The following is a 15298-nucleotide window of genomic DNA, read 5'->3' as shown; positions in this document are numbered from 1 at the left end:
TCTCAGCTAATTGTAGTTTCTTACCAACTAGATGCATATTCTCCTTGGAATCTCCAACAAAAGACTAGTGCATTTTCCAATGGATGGGACATTGGCCTCCTGATCTCCTTACCCTTTTAACTCATCATGGCTTTTAATTAGACATTCAAAATTGGATTTATTTGGGCCTTGACATACCTGAATTTGGGTATTACCCATTATAAATCAAAGGGTATAGTTTAAAATGAATCTAAGAATTTCATCTGTCAATGGTAATTTTAGGTTGAAAATTTTAGGTCAGCATATAGGAACATTTTTAATGCAACATGGTAAAATAGCAATGCCAATAGCATGTTTGGTCGCTATTTTAAAATTTTATTTTTTAAAACCTGTTATATGATTTTATAGAATAAAAGTTTGTTTGAAAACCTAAAATATTTTTAATTTATTTTTAATATTTTAAAAATAATTTTTATATTTAATGGTTTTTTTAATCTTTTATATGTTTGTATAATTATTTCTTAAAATAATCCTTAGAAAATAATAAAAAATAACTAAAAGATGTTATTTGAAAATATCATATTTTCTATTGAATAAAAAAAAATTAATTATCAAATATATTTTTTATATTTTTATTTTGAAAAATAAAAAACTATTCTAAAAAACATTTCGAAACAAGCCACAAAGTTCTTCTTTTTTCTTTCTTTTCATTTTTTTTTGTCATTAATGCAAATGTCAAAATAACAACACCAAAATTTGAGATAATATGAGCCTTTTTTTTTTTTTTTAATGTAATGAAATGCAAAAAAAAAAAAAATGGTATTACATTTGACAACAATGACATTGCAATTGACAATGTCAAATAATGACAACGGTCATGGGAGTGCCAATATTTCAAAATTATGGCGTATTTTAATGATAGTAACTTACTTTGGTATTGCATTTGAGATTTTTTGAAACTTAACATGTTAATTAAAATTTTACCAAATAGGAGATGGACAATGCACTCACCATTTATTTTGTAGTATTACTTGAGGATAATGAATATTTTAATACTTTTAATTTCATTTAACTTCTCTCATTTAGTTAAATACATCTAATATTCAAAAATTTGAAATTTCATTAGATATATCGTTTTTTTTTATCTTTCATGTTTATTATTTTCACTTAATTTCTCTTTCATTTAATATTTAATGAAATTTTAAATTAACAGAAATTATGTGTATTCAATAGGAACTCCAAGTAGATAAATTAAAATAAGCCAATATTTTAATTAATAAAAAAAGTAAAAGACAAAACAAAAACATGAAAAATAAAAATGTCATTAATAAAATAAGAAATGGTTGAGGACGAGGAAATACAGAAAAAAATCTCAAAATAATATTGTTTATGTTGACTGTATTTGAGCATAATGAGGCAGAATAATTAGAATTAAATAAATTTGTTGGAAAATTATTAAAGTGGGCCCATATATGTTGATTAATTGTAAGTTATTAGCTATCATTTTCATAATCAAGATTCAAGTTTGAAACTTATGCAATTAACTTTTTTTTTTTTATTTAAAAAAAGGGAAATAAAAAGGACATATCTTATGAGTAATCTCATTTAGATATGGTAGATTAAAACGGGACATCAAAATAAATGATTGATGAGATGTATGAGGTAAGAAACTCTCAAGTATAGTTATAAGGGAAGGAATTGACCCATTTATTGTGATCAAGGAAAACAAATCACTCGTCAAGGAGATTCTGAAATTGCGGAAGCTTGATTCAATTAAGTAATTGAGTATTGAAAACAAGCTATAGTATTTAACCCATTAAAATGATCAAATAAGTTTATTATTATTATTTTATTAGGTTTAGCATATCATTAAGTGTGGACTTTAATATGTAGAGATCACTTAATTTAATTTAATTTTTATGATGGATAAAAAATGAACTAAAAATATATAAATAGGTTGAAGTCCCTACTCTAAATAGATTTAGAGAATTTCCTCATGTCCCATTCTTAAATGAAATAATTTTTTTCTCTATAAAAAAAGAAGGGTTTAAATATGGAAGACTAAAATCCCATTCCACTATAACACAATGGATCTAGGTATAACTTTGATTTATTTTTCTTAATAATTTAACATGATCTTGATTTTGAGTTATAAGTTATAACATGATTTTATCGTGTTTGAGTATTTTACAAGTATTTTGGGTAATCCCTGTAAAATTAACATAATAAACATCTTATTGATATGATGTGGTTTAAATTCTATATACTTTTGTGAGGGTTGGAAAATCAAATTTGATGTGAAAAAAAAATCCTAATAACTTCCATCAGATATCCAATGTCCACAGTGACCAAAATGTCCTTCAGAAATGCCATTACAACATTCTAAATTTCCTTTCAACCTCAAACCAGCTATTTTTTCAAATTAGACGAATTAGGTAATTTAGAGGCATAAACCAATCCGAAGACCGGCAAATGTAAACACTAAGCCACAATTCACAAATGTCATTGGAATGGATAAGCCAGTGGGGTCCTCCCTAGGAAAAAAGGGGTGATCCAAAATTCAAAATATATATGGGACCCTTGATGGTACAAGCAGCCATTCAAGCTAGGCGTGTGGCATAGACTAATTCCTATCATTTGCCAACAGTATCATCCCACAAATCCCCTTGGGTAATCATGACTTGTATTATTTTCACCTAAAGTAGAGATCCTGCGTCTTTCAAATCCACTGCCCAACAGGACCAACACCACCCTCCAACATTCAGACCCACCATATGGCATCCATCACCAAACCGATCAGACTAATAGGACGGCACGGCACCACTATTCCTTTTTCGGTTCAACCTCAGCCATTCGTTCCTCTGGTTCGATCAAGACAAGATCGAATTATTTGGTCATTACTGAAAACCGTGGAAAATTTATGAGCCAATTTGGAGGATTTGGTTTTGCCAATTGTACAAAAGGGTTGACTCAACTTTTTGGCGACAGGCAACTAAAATTCAACCAACATAATTAAGAATGTTTTTTTTTTTTTTACTTCTGCTGGTGAATGCGCAGAATTCAATTTTGAAATTCGCTTTAAGGTCCAGAAGGATTAATGGGTCGGACAGTGGATGTCTGGCCCAGTGATTGGAATTTGGTTGGCATTAATAACGATATAGTACAGCGAGTTAGGCCCATTACATTATGGGCTGGCTTGGGTTGGTCCTTGTTAATTCTTTGTTGTATTGGGTCACAGCTAAGCAAGCTGCATCATCCCATCAAGAACCAATTCGGAACAGTATTTTGACTTGTCATTTTCCTTTTGTCAGTGGAATGCATTTGAATTTGAAGCAATGTTCTAACTAATCTCACCCCCATGAGCCATGGAACACAATGATAACAATGGAGAATTCACCACTCAACTCCACAAAGGGTGTAGAGTAGTGAGGTCCATCCTCCCAGGGTCCTTGTGCTACTCAGTCAACAGTACAAAAATAAGTATCCGCAGTATGGTTTAATGAAGGTGCAGACCCACTTTTCAGGGCGGAGGGGGCGGGGACCAGTGTGGAGCCTGTCCAGATTGGTCCCTCTCAGTTCCTACAGGGCATCCTGGTTGGGGTGGTAGAGTTGGAGAAGTGGGATGCTATGATTCAGGTCCTTTGTCAGGAATTCCACTACACGTTGTGGGTCGGGGGAGTTGTCTCCTTCTTCTCCATAATTCACTACAACATCCGCGCCTCCATTACATTATACCGCCTAAACATCTTACCTACAAACAATCTAAATTACATATATCTTTAGGCTTGTAGTTTGGATGGGTTAGCCCGATTCAATCCGAATCAATCCAATGTTAGAACGGACTTGGACAATAATTTTTAATATACGGGCGGGCTTTGATTAAGTTTTTTTAAACCCAAATTCAATTTGAATCGAGTTTAGATCTAAGTCAGGACAGCCCAAAACTTACATACCACTTCAAAGTATTGTTAACAAAATTTTGAAATTTATAAACTGGGAGACAAAAGAAAAGTTGTATCTACAACTCAACTCATCACGCCTGATTGTATATGAATAAAGAGGAAAAAGTAGAGCATGTTCAACCATTAGCTTCCTCCTTACTCCATACTCATCTGCAGGCCCAATGATTGTACACAAATTGTTTAAACACGACAGGGCACGCTTATGACTCACAGAATACAGGCAATTCTTCCTCTTGCATGTACAGTAGAAGACGAAGTAGAATCTAAAGTCTTTCATACTTTTTTCCTTAGAAATATACTTGACCTCATTTAATGAAATGCCCCAGAATGTCCCAAAGAGTTTGAGGCTTTAAGAAATTTGGAATTACAAGGAATTGATGGTAAGGAAATGAGGGGTTTTTGGTAAAAGGCAGGTAAAGCTTCAAGGATATTATTGGAAAAAAATAAATAGATATCATAATTTCACTTTACATGGCTTTGGGAAAAGAAACAAGCTATTGGGATTCCAAAAAATCACTGTCATGTATCAATTTTGCTCTTTAATGGTGATGGATAAAAACAGAGAGGAGTCGTTAGGATTTCAAAATCAGTGTTACATTCTCACACTTGATTACACTTTGGAAAGGGAGGACCGAAGGAGCACTCAAAAATCAAAGAGAAGAGAAAAAAATCAAAGAGAAAAGAAAAACAATATTCGGTTAAAAGGATGAAATACTCTTCGTATTTACGAATTTAAAATAATTAATTTTAACATAAATATCATTTCGATGTGTTTCTCATGATCTTTTTAATCAAATTACCAAAAAAAAAAAAAAAAAATCAACTATAATTTTGGTTATTTTTTTTTTTTAGTTTCATTCTTCCGTCTAAATTATGTCAAGATCCAAAACTCTAAGGAGGAAGATATGAATAAAAGTAAATGAAAAATAATTTTCGGTTGAGAAAGGGATAAGATATGAATGATTGAATTGAGGAAGGGGATGAGAGAGTAGTCCAAAATTTATTTCCTTTTCTAATTGTGGTTATTAAGTTGCACAAACCGACCAAACAACTTGAGTACTCAAGTCCTTTTCAAAGACTGAACCTCGTGACTTGACATTCGCGGGTGAAGCACACTTGCATTTTCATATTAATTATCATAGCTTAACAAATCCATCAAAAGAAGTCAATCCAAATACTACTTATTAAGGTATTTATGTCTACTTTAGGCAGATGAAATTATTGGTCACCATTCCTTTTTGTGGATCAAAGCCATACACCATCTTCTCCTCCTTCCTTTTGGTTTATGACAATTATGACCAAGTTGATATTTTTTATTGGTGTGATAAAAAGGTTTTTGATATAGTGATTTTTCTTAAATTAAGTAGATGCGTTTAAAAGTTGTTAGGATCTATTAGATTTAAAACATGCTATTATAAAATAATATTAGAATCAATTCTCGACTTCGATGTAAAACTATGTCGTATTTGGATACCTCTGTAACTGTGACTTGGTGATATATATGTAATGAGCTGCTTGTGGGCTCTTATGTCATGTATCAAGATATTTTCTAAATGTGATTTTCCGTATTAAATTTGAGACCGACCCAGATTCTAAGACCTAGATCTTTTACTGTTTAGCTTAGTGGTGGGGCTGGGCAATGTCCAGGCACAGACTAGGATTTTTGTGCTACCATATTTCTCTAGTCAAGCTTACATGAACGAGTCTTTGAGCAGTTTTGAATAAACCGTTGCTTTCATTCATTGATTCTTCCCTGTAATGTTGAAATCATGCTTCCACCTTATTGCTTTGTTTAGCTGGCTGACATATTGATGTGGGATTCTTTTTTCTTCTTTCCTTCTCCTCCAAAGTTTCTTCCTAGCAGAACTGGACAAATAAAAGCATTTGTTTAAGTACAACAGGGCCGCTCAAAGCAGGAAATCTGCAATTAATTATAGGAAATGATCATTGAGAAATCTAATGCCAAGATTGAAAGTGGGTAGAGCAGCATCCATCTGAAGCAACAGGGAGCACTCAACACCAAGGCCCCTCACTTGTCCATAACAATTCCAGTCGATATGATTCTTGTCAACCCAACCACATCAAAAGCCTTGGGCTGGTTGAAGATATAGAATGAATTCCAACACAGTTTATGATTATCTTGAGAAAAAAAAAATAATAATAATGAACATAAGCACATTTCTCCCTAATGATATCATTGCAGCCCTGCAAAGATGTTGCAGGCATTTCACTCTTCTGAACTGTTACATCATTCCAAATGATAAACCAAACCCTGACTTCAGTACCAAGGCTCATGTAGCTTCACTAAAAGTATACATGGAAGGCAACTTCCACTTCTACTTTTCCACATAGCAATATGGACAGCGGGCATGTCTTAAGTGGATATCTGGGATTGAGGTTGAAAAAGGGGGATTTGGTCTTTAGACCCAACGGAAATGCATTCATGCATATAATTTGGAGCTGCTAGTGGTAGTGGAATGAGAAAGAGAACACAATTATGCATATATACTGATTGTCTGATTCATAAAGAGGGCAAGGCCACAAAGGCAAAAGGGCTTATAAAGCTAGTTGCTTTCATTGCACGACAGCTTTCACTTGCAACTTTTCTTGTTAGCATATAAGTAAAATAATTAAAATAGGTAATGATAATTGATATGGGGTTGGATTACTGATAATTCAATGGAATTCTATATTTCTCTGTCTTGCATGACCACTTTTGACTTGGAAAGAGAGGTTTTTACTAAGCCAAATATCATTAGGAGGAGTATGGTCGATTCCATACTTGTATGTTAACATGCAGAGTAGAGAGCTACCTCTTGGGTCCAAAATTGATTTGTTTTTGGTTGCAATTTTTTTTTTTTTTTTTAAATATATATTATAACTTGAAATGGATATATAAAGAGGTTCTTGAAAAGAGAAAAAAGGAGAAAAACTGTGGGATTTTTAACGGGCAGGCAATGAGTAGAGAGCTTGAATACCATTAGATGGACTCATAATCTGATCAAGCTCCATGGGGCATTGGACGTATGCCTAAGGGAATGAAAGAAGCAACAGTGTGAAAGGTGAGTGAGTGAGAGTGAAATTCTTGTCCGTTTCCCCAAACTTTGCCCAACATTCACTACCCTTCATTTATATTCCGCAACTATGCCCATAGTTCCCTTGTCCTTTCCTTAACACTGTTGATTCCTGGGACTTTGAAAGCGGGCATCACAAATACCCATCTCCCTTTCCCATCAAGCCAAGCCCTTACTTGAGTCCACCACCAGATTCTTTCCGGGCCATCTGGAACACGGCATGGGGTTCTTCACTTCTCTTTTGATTTCCGTTCGGGTACGATGCGCTTCTTCTTTACTTTGTTAGGCCTCTTTACCCTTTTTATTTCATTAGATTCCTTTTGTTTGCCGAGAAACCGCAGATTTTCTCTTGTTTTTTTTGGTTCCCAAATCGAAGAAAGAATGCTGCACCCAGAGTTGATTTTCCCTTTCTTTTCCTTGGTTTTCTGGGTAACCAAACAGAGCATTGATGCTGCAGCAGCAGAAGAGGGGGCCAAATTGTGATTCAGTGTGCTGAGAAACAGGGAGATCTTGGGTTTTTCCTCGTGTCAGTATGAGAGACTTCCCATCTTGTTTTGGTGAAAATGGGGTCCAAGTAGCTGATTCTACTTCTTCAGGTGTCTCTAGGAGTACTGCTCAAAATTTGGTTACATGCGTTTATTCATGTAAATTAGGAGGCAAATCTTGCTTGATCATAATTACATGGAGCAAAAATCTGGTGGGTCAGTGCCTTAGCGTTGAAATCGATGATTGGATGAATCAGTGTCTCTGTAAATTTGACATAAAGCCATGGCTGTTCGCCAAAAGAAAAGGGTCTAAGAGTTTTGAGATTAATTCTATTCAAGTCGACACATATTGGGATCTCTCTTTGGCCAAATTCGGATCTGGGCCTGAGCCATTGGAGGGCTTCTATTTGGCAGTGGTGTTTAATGGAGAGATGGTTCTACTTCTCGGGGATATGAGGAAAGAAGCATTCAAAAAGACTAATGCCACACCTGGTTTTTACAATGCCATCTTCGTTAGCAAGAAGGAACACATTTTTGGAAAGAAGTTGTATGGCACTAAGGCTCAATTTTGGGACAATGGCCAGAATCATAATCTATCAATTGAGTGTGACACAGTTGGTACAGACGACCCCTTCCTCGCCATCCGCATAGATAGTAAGATGGTTATGCAGGTGAAGCACCTCCGATGGAAGTTTCGGGGAAATCAGACCATCTTAATTGATGGGCTCCCGGTAGAAGTTTTCTGGGATGTCCATAATTGGCTGTTTGGTCCAAGTGTCGGAAATGCAGTTTTCATGTTCCAAACTTGCTCCTCAGCTGAGAAGTTGTGGTCAAGCCAACCATTCTTTGATTCCTCTGCCTTGCTTTCGCCTTGCTCACAGAATTTCAGGGAGTTTAAATTACAAGGTCTTGGTTTTTCACTGATTTTGTATGCTTGGAAGAATGAGTAGATGTATGTTGTTTCTCAGTTGAGTGCAAAACTAATATTTCTGAGTGAAGATTTTATAAATGACATGCTTGAATTACATGGACTCTTGTATATAAGCAGGTATGGTAGAGCAACTCCTCTTTTGCCCACTTCATGTAATTCACTCGGATTGATTTCTATACCTAATTAAAAGAAAAAAAAAAGGGAAAGAATTCTAGTTGATTGTTGCACCAAACTCAATAGGCTATTGTCTTCCTGTATTTAAAATTCTTCATGGGAATGATGAATAAGTAAATGACTTTGTATCACTTTGTTCCTCACTCTAAATGTTTGCACATTTTATCAACATGCTCTGTCTCTGGAGTGGCTAACCCCTGTCTCAAGGTCAGAGAAGTTTTTTCCTTGCACAACTAGATAAAATGCTCATTCTTTTGGTTGATGCTAGATAAACATCTATGGGGTTATATTTTATCTTTGTAGCAGCAGGTTTAGATTACTCAGTATGAAAATTGTGCTTGTAATGGAAAAGGGTGTTCATATTTCTTAGTCTGCTACTGGTTTGGTGAATCTGTCATGCAATCACATCATAGCAAAATACAAAATATGTAGCTCTCATGTATAATAAACGTATGCCATTATCAGTAGTGAGGCCCATTTATTAAGGGTCTTCTAGAATATGTCAACAAGTTCATTCATGACACGGAAAATAGAGAAGGGCTCAATGTTAACCCTGCTGTAGACTTGTAATTGAAAATCAGTTCTCTACTTCAGTTGCTCTCTGCTGATTTTCATTGTATCATTGTCTTTTGTGGGTGTCCTTTATGGAGTAGTGATTCCCTCTATCTTGCTCTCTCCCCAAGCATTTTGATTGAATCTACTTTGGTCCTTGAGGGCAATAAATTTGTATGAATGGATGAACATACCTTTCAGGTTCACGTTGCCCTTCCCCTCCCTCTCCAAGCATTTGGACTGAACATGGATTGATCCTTTGGGACAATGAATTTGTATGCATAATTGAACCCATCTTTCAGATTCCTGCCCCTCCATCCCCATACACTTCGATTGAAAATCGTGACCCTTTGGGTGCAATGAATTTGTATGCATAAATGAGAATCCATCTTTTCTAGTCCATGGTTGACTAATTTCGAAATAAGAAAACATATTAGTGATAGATACCTGAGTGAAACATGGTCAGGAAAACTTCAGGATTCCAGGCTGGTATTACAAAAGAAATGTCTAATATTTCCTAGAAGCCCTGGTTTAGTTGTAAAGAGTTATGGCTGGGCCAGGATGTGGTTTTTAAGGCATAATATTTCTTTTGAGGGGAAGTACTACCATGGTTACTGCTGGTCCAAGGAGAGAAAAATGAAAATTATGCTGCAGAGGCTTATACCCTCCAAACTTTTCAAGATTGATGTCTTATCATCAAGGGCAAATTATATATTATTGACTGTCTACTTTGTAATGCTATGCTGTTAAACAAAGCAACCATTATAGCAGTGGCCTCTGAACCACCTACACTTCCAAATGTCAAAAGCTGTCATTTGCAAAATTACACAGAAATAGATTTCTCCCCACAACTCCCAACCACCTAACTCACTACCCTTTCCAAGTAAAATAAGACCAAAAGGGTATAACTTGTTTAATGGTGGCAAAGAAGGGACCTGTGGGCATGTTTGGGCGTTTAATGAAAATTTTATAGCGTGGGTAAGCAGGCTGCTTCTTGCAATCTTAAATTGTCCTCTCAAACTTCTTGAGAAGAAGAACATCTGATTAGTTCAGTTGCTCAAGTTAAACAAGCGCAATTCAATCTGCTTTACTTGCCTACTCATGGAGATCATTACATTCCACCCTCTATGCAGCTATAAAGATGCTCACACCCTTTTTCAAGATTGTGATGGGTTCTACCAGTATGGAATAATCAGCGAAAGGATCATATCAAAACACCTTGCAGACATCCATCTGTATCCCACAAAAAGCACCTACCACAGCTTTCCCACGCCCTCGGTTTGCTCGTGAACTAGTGTTCATTGCGGCCTAGGAAACCATAGCTCTGGAATGCTAGAAAATTCCATGACACTGTAACCAAATGGTTACCAATTATTCTCACATAACATATAGTTGCAAGGGGTTTGCACTTGGGTTATAGAATAAGGAAAGATAAAAAAAGAAAAAAAAACTCCCTAGTTATAGACTCTAACTCCAACAACAATCAGACTTTCAGATTTTCTAGCAAATACCTTTGCTACCACTGACAACCAGAACACCATTGAATTCCATTCACCATGCATTTTTTTTTGTTTTTCCAACGTATCATGACAACACACAAGTCTGTCTTACACTCCTAATACTACGTACACACTGGCATCTTGATTAAAACATTTATCATGACAATTGTTTCTGTTTAGAATTCACCACAGGGCCAAAACCTTAAGCATTACAGTCACCCTCTATTACATGTTACTCCATTACCTTCTTCCACAATGTAACCAGGTCTAGAGTCGATCCATGAGTTTTATGAATAGCTTCAGCACACCAGCCATGGCCATCGTCAACGGTTGGCATCCTGACTTCCATGAAGGGAGTCACTAGTTGTTTGTTCCCTGGCAGCACCACCCCCGCCAAAACCCTCAATACATTTGAAGCATCAATGTCCATGCAGACATTAATCTCTGGAACACCTTTGGGGAGAGGAGGAATCCTGGTAATCTTGAAAAAACCCAACAGGTGGTTCTCTTCTACCTTTTTCCCCTCACCTTCATAAACAACAATCAGTGCCTCAGTTTGGTTGTCATGAGCAGTAGAGAAAACCAGCTCCTTGCGTGCTGGAATTGTGGTGTTCCGATTTATGATGTGAACAACGTTGTTTCCATCAGCTCGAATCCCAATGCTAAGAGGGGTAGCTTGAATAGTTAGCAAGTCCAGATTGCCAAAAGGATCACTAATACCTGAAGCAACTGCTCCTTCCAATGCTGCTCCAGTAACAGCAGCTTCCATTGAATTCATCCCTGCATATATTTCTCTTCCCTTACAGATATCCTTGACGACATTCCTAATCATTGGAATTTGGGAACACCCACCAACGAGTATTACATCACTCACATCCTCTACTTCCACCTTTGCATCATGCAGGCACTGGATTATGAGGCTTCGACATTTCTCAAACACATCATGATTCAATTCCTCAAATTCCACCCGACTCACAACCTTACTTATTTTTAACCCATTTCCCAAGTCAACCTCAACTTGAACAGAAGTTTGGTAAGAGAGTTTGTGAATTGCATCCTGAGCTGCTACTCTAAGCAACCCTATCGATTTGATATCGTTAATTCCATGGTTGAAGAAGAAAGACTCTGAATTTGGCACGAGATGATTCATCAAATTCTGAAGCATGTCTTCTCCTCCCATGGTGGTCCCTGATAAGGCTTTTATCTGTGAAATTCCCCCTGCTGTAGCTGTTATAGCTACATCACAATATCCTGCACCCATATTAAAAATGAGAGCAACCTTCTCATTTCCGCTGCCCATATTCTCATGTATAGTCTGTTGTTGCTGCTGTGCATAAAGCAGTGCTACAGCAGTTGGTTCGGGCATCAATCTGAGGACATGGAGGCCAGCCATGGCACAGGCTCGCTCAATTCGTGTCAGTTGGAACCGGTTGAATGAAACTGGAACAGTTAAAACAACATTTCTTATGGGACGTTTAAGTTGTTCTTCAGCCATGGTTCTCAATTCCACTAAAAATATTGCAAGAACTTCTTCCGGAGTGGTAGCTCTCCATACATTGTTCACCAAGGCTGCAATAAATGGCCGAATCCCAATGTTCATTGTATGTACCAAAAATGGGAGGCTTTTGCTTGCATGAACAACTGGATCAGTGTCAACTCTACCAATTAGGCGTTTCATGTTGAAAATTGCAGCTCCAGATAAGATGTCAAGCTCATTAGAGACTTGGTTGCTGACACCACCTGAAGGAATTTCATCTTTGAAGGTGACATATGATCTCATCATCTTCTGGTTTCTAGTGTTCTTAAGGAGCTCCACCTGGGTGCCATTCCAGACTGCAACACTGCATTGTGAAGTGCCAATGTCAATTCCAATTGCAATTTCTGGGAAAGCTGAGGAAATCTTTTCCTCTCCAGTTGTTTCACTATCAGATGCCACAGTGTATGCTTGTTCAGCCATTCCTGCATTTGACATTATTTAATGAAGAAAATGATGGACAATCACAAGCAAATAAAACATGGCAGAACCAGAAAATTACAAGGTATATAGTACCATCATATCATAAATAAAAGAAATATTGGGATTTTATGGTCTCTCTACCCATCTTTAAAAAAGAATCCCGTCAATTATCTACATTAATATTTACTAAGTTTTCTTTTCCAATCTCATACTTCTTTAAACCTTCATGAAATAGAAGTTCATCATATCAATGAGAATCAAATTGTAGTGAGAACAATTTTTGAGAAAAACCCTTCAGAAAAATTAAAGATCTTGAACAAATCCATAGGACACAAGCTCTGTGATTTTAGTTACACTGTGGAAATTTCTGGGAATAATATACATAAGCATTAGAAGTCACTCCCATGCCCAATATATAGCAGAAAGTAAATTATTCATCAGATGATCCAAACACAACCATTCATCCATAACTGAAATAATATCACCACCTCAGGAGTTGTTCAAGTACCTTGGCTTTGCAAACTCCACCTCCAATGACTACAAAATCAGAAAAATGAGAAAGCACTTAACAAATTGATTGCTGCAACATTTGGTTGTGAAGATGTGATTTATGAATTCAAACAGGGTGATGTATCTTAGACACGTGAGATAAAATATGTAAATATGTTTTAGTTAGAAGGATGACAGTAAAAAATTAATACTTTGATAAGCTGACATGCTGCTAATAACACAGACTTGGTACCTAAAAGAGCTCAGAAAGTATTCCATTTAACAAAATTTGGCTAGAAGGATGATGTCCCAGGTCCTAAGCCTCAGCCTGGATGGAGATACATGTATAATCCAACACCAAATTAGGCTCTGCTCAGCTTCTACAACTTGAAGTTCAATATAGTAGGGTTCTTGTGGGTTCTCCAACAAACACCTCTAAGGCATCTTTGTCAGCAATCAATAGATTTAACATTTGCATGACACCCACCCTTTCTACTCGCATGAATAAGGAAAAATGATTTATATTTTCACCAAATTTCATAAACAACATAAAATGTCACAAAGAATATCCCTCCCCCACCAAAAAACACAAACTAGCTCAAAACTAATCAAATATCCATCAAACCGGGCAACCCAACTCTAGAAACGAAGATCAACACAACCAGGGCGACCCATCTCAAGAAACCAAGATCAATACAAGAAAATGGATGTACTAGTTAAAAAGAACTCTTTGTGACTCAAACACCAAACCCCGAAAAACTGAATGTACAGAAATGCAACTCAGCAACTCATACTTACATCAATAAGCGATAACAGGACCGACCCAGTAGCAGGAATGATGATTAAGATCATGGGTGATGATTTGAAGAACCAAGAAAAATAAGAAAAATGCTTCTCTTACAGTACAAGTCCATAAGCAATCAAAACTAGAAGCAAGCTAATACAATCGCATCAACATTTAACACGGTAGTGAACTAATTAAACGCGTTGAAAAGCGGCAATGGAAGGAACCTTACCGTTAAGAGAGACAGCAGTGAGCAGCGGAAGAGTGAATTAGACGAGCAGTGATATCAAAGACGAGGAAAGTGGAGAGACTAATAGTCCGAAACCAAATTCTAGACCGTCCCAGAAGGGGGAGAAACAGTTTCCAAAGTTACTGCCAGAAGGCTCCAGAGACACCATGCGGCTACGTGGCGCGACCAGCCAGTTCGAAGCGACAAGTGTCAGCGCGGCCCAAATTGGGCTTTAGGCCCATGATGTGGTATTTTCTATATCCGTTTGAATTTCAAGCCCATCTAGGCCCAGAAAGGCTGGATGGCTTTATAGGAAAGTTCACCAAATTTGTAAATGAGGGTTAATTTTAGTGTAGATATGCTAAAGGCAAGAAAATAAATTATTTCACTTCAAGCTGTCCCCCCTTTTAGACATCTCAAAGAATATAAATTTTGACTTGTTCTTTAAATCTAAAGATTAAACTTTTTTTTTTTTTAAAAAAAATTATACTAGTATCATTCAAACTTTCATCAATCAAATCGTCTAAACACAAAAATTTAATTCTAATTCTTTCATATTCAAATTTTATTCTAAGAGGTTGAACTTGAATTTTCTTATCTCATCCGACGCCTTATATTTATTTTATAATAACTCTCATGAGTTAATTTCGTTAATCTTTTATGAGGTTTTGACTAAATACAATTAATTCCATATATTTATTTCATAATGAAAAATATTAACATCAGATAGATTGCCAACACTCTTTAAGACATGAGATGTGTTGCTCCAAAGTTAAGAAACAAGGTTTCAGACTATTCATTTTTCGTAGAAGAAAGAGAAGCAATGTCTTGCCGTTGGTAATTTCTATCAAAACAATAGTATCAAATATGGACTGTGCGACCAAAACTTTCTGTAGAGTTGTCACTATGGCTTGCTGAAGTTGTGGCCTCATCCTCCTGGATTACAACTGGTATTGGAATTAGTTTTACCACGATGATTTCCACTAGAAAATTGTGCATTAGGATTTGAATTCTGGAAGCAACCAAAGAATTATATTCAGGACCTAATCCTCCAAGAAGCTGCAGTACGTGGTCACGCTCCATTACAGGTTTGGAAATAGCAGCAAGACTATCAACAATACTCTTCATTAGAATATACTCCATCATAGTCAAAGATGCTTTCTTCAGTGTTTGGAACTGCAAT

At 36.3% G+C, this 15298-nt stretch overlaps 2 protein-coding genes across 4 annotated transcripts; one reads left to right on the top strand and one right to left on the bottom strand.

Moving 5' to 3' along the window:
- The first annotated feature begins 6963 nt into the window (after positions 1 to 6963).
- LOC117914032 lies at positions 6964 to 8577 on the top strand. Its single transcript, XM_034829190.1, has 2 exons — positions 6964 to 7271; positions 7457 to 8577. The coding sequence occupies exon 2, from the start codon at positions 7548 to 7550 to the stop codon at positions 8448 to 8450; it is 903 nt and encodes a 300-aa protein (XP_034685081.1). The 5' UTR covers positions 6964 to 7271; positions 7457 to 7547; the 3' UTR covers positions 8451 to 8577.
- Positions 8578 to 10518: 1941 nt separating this feature from the next.
- LOC117915347 (heat shock 70 kDa protein 8-like) lies at positions 10519 to 14225 on the bottom strand. Of its 3 annotated transcripts, none has more exons than XM_034830906.1 (3): positions 14119 to 14225; positions 13102 to 13150; positions 10519 to 12615 (listed from the first exon to the last, which is right to left on the bottom strand). In XM_034830906.1, the coding sequence occupies exon 3, from the start codon at positions 12611 to 12613 to the stop codon at positions 10889 to 10891; it is 1725 nt and encodes a 574-aa protein (XP_034686797.1). In that variant the 5' UTR covers positions 12614 to 12615; positions 13102 to 13150; positions 14119 to 14225; the 3' UTR covers positions 10519 to 10888. The 3 variants fall into 3 exon arrangements, with proteins under 3 accessions (XP_034686797.1, XP_034686796.1, XP_034686795.1); XM_034830905.1 differs by having other exon boundaries at positions 13122 to 13150; XM_034830904.1 differs by lacking the exon at positions 13102 to 13150.
- Positions 14226 to 15298: the final 1073 nt, after the last annotated feature.

This window comes from Vitis riparia, chromosome 5, assembly GCF_004353265.1.
Source record: "Vitis riparia cultivar Riparia Gloire de Montpellier isolate 1030 chromosome 5, EGFV_Vit.rip_1.0, whole genome shotgun sequence".
Taxonomy (NCBI): Eukaryota; Viridiplantae; Streptophyta; class Magnoliopsida; order Vitales; family Vitaceae; genus Vitis; species Vitis riparia.
Note: the sequence above shows the minus strand (reverse complement) of the source record. Positions and strands in the feature narration are given on the sequence as shown.